Raw genomic sequence first — 4,497 nt, forward strand, 5'->3', positions numbered from 1 at the left:
CCCCACCGCGCTGGAGCACACCAGCCTGGGCTTCACCGGCCCGCACGTGCCTTCGGTGGGCGGTGCCGAGCACCGCAGCGCCGTGTACAGCAGCAGCGTGAGCACCAACAGGCTGGACACCGCGCAGACGGCGATGATCAGGTACACGTTCACATCCACTAACGCCGTCTCTGCGCCAGCTGCACCAGACAACGCCCGCGAAGAGGCCTTGGGCGCCTGGCCGCTGTCCTCCAGCGACAGCAGCACGGTGGCCGTGGCCGTCAGCGCCGGCTCGCCGTGGTCCTTCACCAGCACCAGCAGGCGCTGGCGCGGCGCGTCCGCCTCGTCCAGGGCGCGCGTCGTGCTGATCTCGCCGGTGTACAGCCCCACACGGAACGGGCTGCGCGAACCGCCCGCGGCCGGCTGCAGCTCGTACGACAGCCATGCGTTGTAGCCCGAGTCGGCGTCCACCGCGCGCACCTTCGCTACTACGTGGCCCGCGTCCACGGACCTCGACACCACCTGGCTCACCGCGCTGGGTCCTCCGCCTGGCCCGGGAGGCAACAGCGTAGGCGCGTTGTCGTTCTCGTCCAGCACGAACACCTGCAGCGTCACGTTGCTGCCCAGGGGCGGCGCCCCCGCGTCTCGCGCGCTCACCTGGAACTGCAGCAGCTCCAGCTCCTCGTGATCCAGCGGCTGCAGCGCGTACACCTTGCCGCTCTCCGCGTGCACCGACACGTAGCTCGACAGCGCGCGCTCGCCCACCCGCCGCTCCACCAGAGAGTAGGACACCAGTGCGTTCTCCTGCGCGTCCGCGTCTCGCGCCGACACGGTGAAGATGTGGCAGCCGGGCGGGTTGTTCTCCTTCACGAACACCGTGTACTCGGGCTGCGCAAACACCGGCGCGTTGTCGTTCACGTCGGCCACCTCCACGGACACGCTGGCTCTGGCCGAGAGCGAAGGCAAGCCCCCGTCCCTCGCAGTCACCTCCACCTCATAATTCGCCACGCTCTCGCGGTTCAAGGTGTTCTCCAACACTAGTGAATAGTAATTCTTGAAGGTGGACACCAACTTGAACGGGTTATGAGGCATCAGGGAGCAGGTCACCTGCCCGTTGGCACCGGAGTCACGGTCGGACACGCTGATCAAGGCGATGACAGTGCCCACCTGAGCGTCCTCTCGCACCGGAAGAGCCAAAGAAGTGATGGTAACTTCTGGAGCATTGTCATTTATATCTACTATTTCCACCAAAATGGTACAATGACCCGCCATTGGAATATTCCCTTTGTCAATCGCTTCCACGGATATTTCATACAATTTATTTTCTTCGAAATCCAATTTACCTTTTGTCCTAATTTCTCCACTGTCGGGATTTATGTAAAACGCATATAATATTGCAGGTGATACAGGTCTTCTAAATGAGTAGGTTATGTCTGCATTTGTACCATCATCAGGGTCCGTGGCATTTAGTTTGATCACTAATGAGCCATTAAGTGAGTTCTCTAACATTCTCACTTTATAAATTAATTGGTCAAATTCTGGTGCGTTGTCATTCACATCCAGGATTGTAATCAGCAGCTGAACTGTGCTGGTCAACTCCGGTTTACCTCCATCACTAGCTGTCAATAATAAACTATGTTCCTGAATTTCCTCTCTGTCCAGTGATTTCCTTAACACAAGTGATAACGAAGACATTTGTTCACGACTGTTTTGTGTGTCCAAAGTGAAATAATCATTGGGATAGACTCGGTACGTCAAGGCGGAGTTTACTCCAATATCTGCATCAGATGCGCCATCTAGCGGGAACCGAGTTTCCGGAGGTCTAGATTCAGCAATGATTATTCTTTTTTCACTTTCTGGGAACACAGGCGGGTTGTCGTTAATATCTGTAACTTCCACCTCCACATGGAACACCTGCAGCGGCCGGTCCACGATTACCTCCAAGTGGATGCTGCACTCCGCGCTCCGCCCGCACAGCTCCTCCCGGTCGATCCGAGAATTCACAAACAAAATGCCATTCTGCAGATTTACCTCCAGAAGGTCCCCGCGGCCTTTGGACGCCACCCGGAACAGGCGGGGCACCAGCTCCGCCAGCTCTAGTCCTAGGTCCTGGGCGATGCGGCCCACGAAGGTGCCGTGTTTTGCCTCCTCGGGAACCGAGTAATGGACCTGGCCGCTCCCCGACTCCCAGGCTGCGAGGAGCAGAAGAGAGAGCAGCAAAAGCCGAGCTCCTGGGCCTTCTCTCCAGGAAAACAGCATGGTACACTCAAAAGCCTTCAGAGATATCTGAAGTCTATCGGCTACCTTACTTCAAATGCCCCCCAAAGTTTAATTTTACGGCCTTCTGTTGCGGGAGGATTCGCGAAGGTTTTTCACTATCTGCCAATTTTCTCCAAGAAGGAAGGAGCGGAGGCGCTTTCTTCGCGGAATTGTTTTCAGTGAAGAGCGACACCACGCGCATGAATGTGTAAGTGTAATAACGACTCAGTTCATAATTTCCGTTGCCGTAGGGGATTTATTTTTTCTTCTTGCATTTCATGACATTTTTCACTGCAAATACGTAATGGAAGATTAAATGTTTTTCTCTCCAGCAACAGTAAATCACTGTATTCTATTCAGCATTGGCTTCTAGTTGAAATCGGTTGAGTTCCAGCTTTCCACAAAAACATTTTTGCATGTGTAAAACGTAGTGCAGAATTTGTAAAAAGAGGTAGTAGTCCACATTCGCTTTTGGAAATCAGACTATAGTTCTTCATAGCTTTGTGGGACTGTCCTTTTCCTGTAATATTTTTGAGACCTACTCACACAACTCCCTTGACTCCAAACAGAAACATAATGAATCACATAAGAATGAAATAAATGAACATGGAAAATTCGGTAACTGATACACCAGATTTTAATAAATACAATATTTTTAACTTCCCCCAAACATGATTGTGAATTTGGATAAAATATTTGTATTGGAAGAAAATGTCCATCAATGTAAATATGTTTGTATGTGAGTGTGTATGTACATAAACACACAATATTGACCATTTAGATAAAACAATACTTTGAAGTCCTGGATTTTCTTTGTATAAAACATGCCAAGAACTAGTATCTCATGTATTTGCTAAAAATGAAATTACTACTAGTAGGTTAAACTTCCCTTTTCTTTCTCCCTAACTTATACCATTACTGGGGAATTTCCTACTATCATTTAAGTTGACTCTGATTTTCCAAGTAACAAGAAGTAGATACAGATGTTAACACACCTCTAGCAAGGAAGAAAGGGAGGGAATCTTACTTTTATCTTTACCAAGTCACCAAGTTCCATGCCAACAGGGCTAGGAAAGAAAGAGTATAGCTCCATAACTCTCTTGCCTGTTTTGTGCCCAACTCTGCAGGAAATAAGAGTTGGGTTCATTTCTGAACCTTTGCTCCCCTCTGAAAATGTGAGTATTTGATATTCTCTCACCATCATTCTCCTCATTGCTCCATTACTTTTATTAACACACCTTTAGTTTTATAATGGGAATAGTTTCTTGATTCTAATTGTTTTTGTCTATCAGGCCCTAACTTGTCTTTTTTACCTCTCCATCTAACCTAGACTACACAGTCAAGCATTTAAAACATGCCTTTGCAATAGTTCAGGAGTTTGCTATTGACATGTACACACTGCAATATTTAAAATGGATAACCAACAAGAACCTACTGCATAGCACAGGGAACTCTGCTCAATATTATGTGGCAGCCTGGATGGGAGGGGAGTTTGGGGGAGAATGGACACAGGTGTATGTATAACTGAATCCCTTTGCTGTCTACCTGAAACTATCACAAGATTGTTTATTGGCTATACTCCAACACAAATTAAAACTTAAAAAATAAAACATGCCCTTTCAGATACCCTATGGGTACATATCTTCTTATATCACCCCTCTTTAACATTTTCTTTAGCTTTCAATGCACAGCCTAACTATTCATTTTCTCCATGCTTTCTATTGAACTCCTCAGTTCATTAGCCACTTAACATTACCATATTCTCTACAAGATTATGCTCACCTTTACCTAAATTGACTCCTCAAGTGAATTCATAATTCCTGCCCATAGAGATTCTTCCATACTTTCTTCTTTTTTTCTCAAATTCCCAACCTCATTCCAACCATGTGGTTCTCAGATGACTTACCCAGAAAGATAAGTCATCAAATACAAACTCAATGTCTCTCTTCTTCTGTCGACATTTCTCTTTATATTCTCTATTATTCATTCACTACTAAGGAAAAATCATGCCACTTTTAAGCCCAACCCTACTGTCTTATTTTCTCTATTCTCATTCATATGTTTCATCTTCATCTTCATTCTTTCTCTGCCTGTCTGATTTTCAGTATCTCCCTCTTTACTTACTTCTTTCCCTCACATTAAAAAACACTCTGAAAAGGCTTTGTGTGGAAGAAAATTACAAGATGTAAAATACACTTTTAGAAGATTCACCTGATAATTGTATCAGAGCAGTAGCATGCCATAATGGGTTGATGATCC

The 4,497-nt window shown here is 47.1% G+C and overlaps 1 protein-coding gene across 1 annotated transcript; it reads right to left on the bottom strand.

Moving 5' to 3' along the window:
- Positions 1-6: 6 nt before the first annotated feature.
- On the bottom strand, positions 7-3,152 carry LOC120859657 (protocadherin alpha-13-like; the record flags this gene model as incomplete). The annotated part of the gene is made up of 1 exon (XM_040235675.1): positions 7-3,152. A coding segment is annotated over exon 1 (2,232 nt), but the record flags the coding sequence as incomplete, so codon positions are not given.
- Positions 3,153-4,497: the final 1,345 nt, after the last annotated feature.

The sequence above is a fragment of the Oryx dammah genome, unplaced genomic scaffold, assembly GCF_014754425.2.
Source record: "Oryx dammah isolate SB20612 unplaced genomic scaffold, SCBI_Odam_1.1 HiC_scaffold_2112, whole genome shotgun sequence".
Lineage (NCBI taxonomy): Eukaryota > Metazoa > Chordata > Mammalia > Artiodactyla > Bovidae > Oryx > Oryx dammah.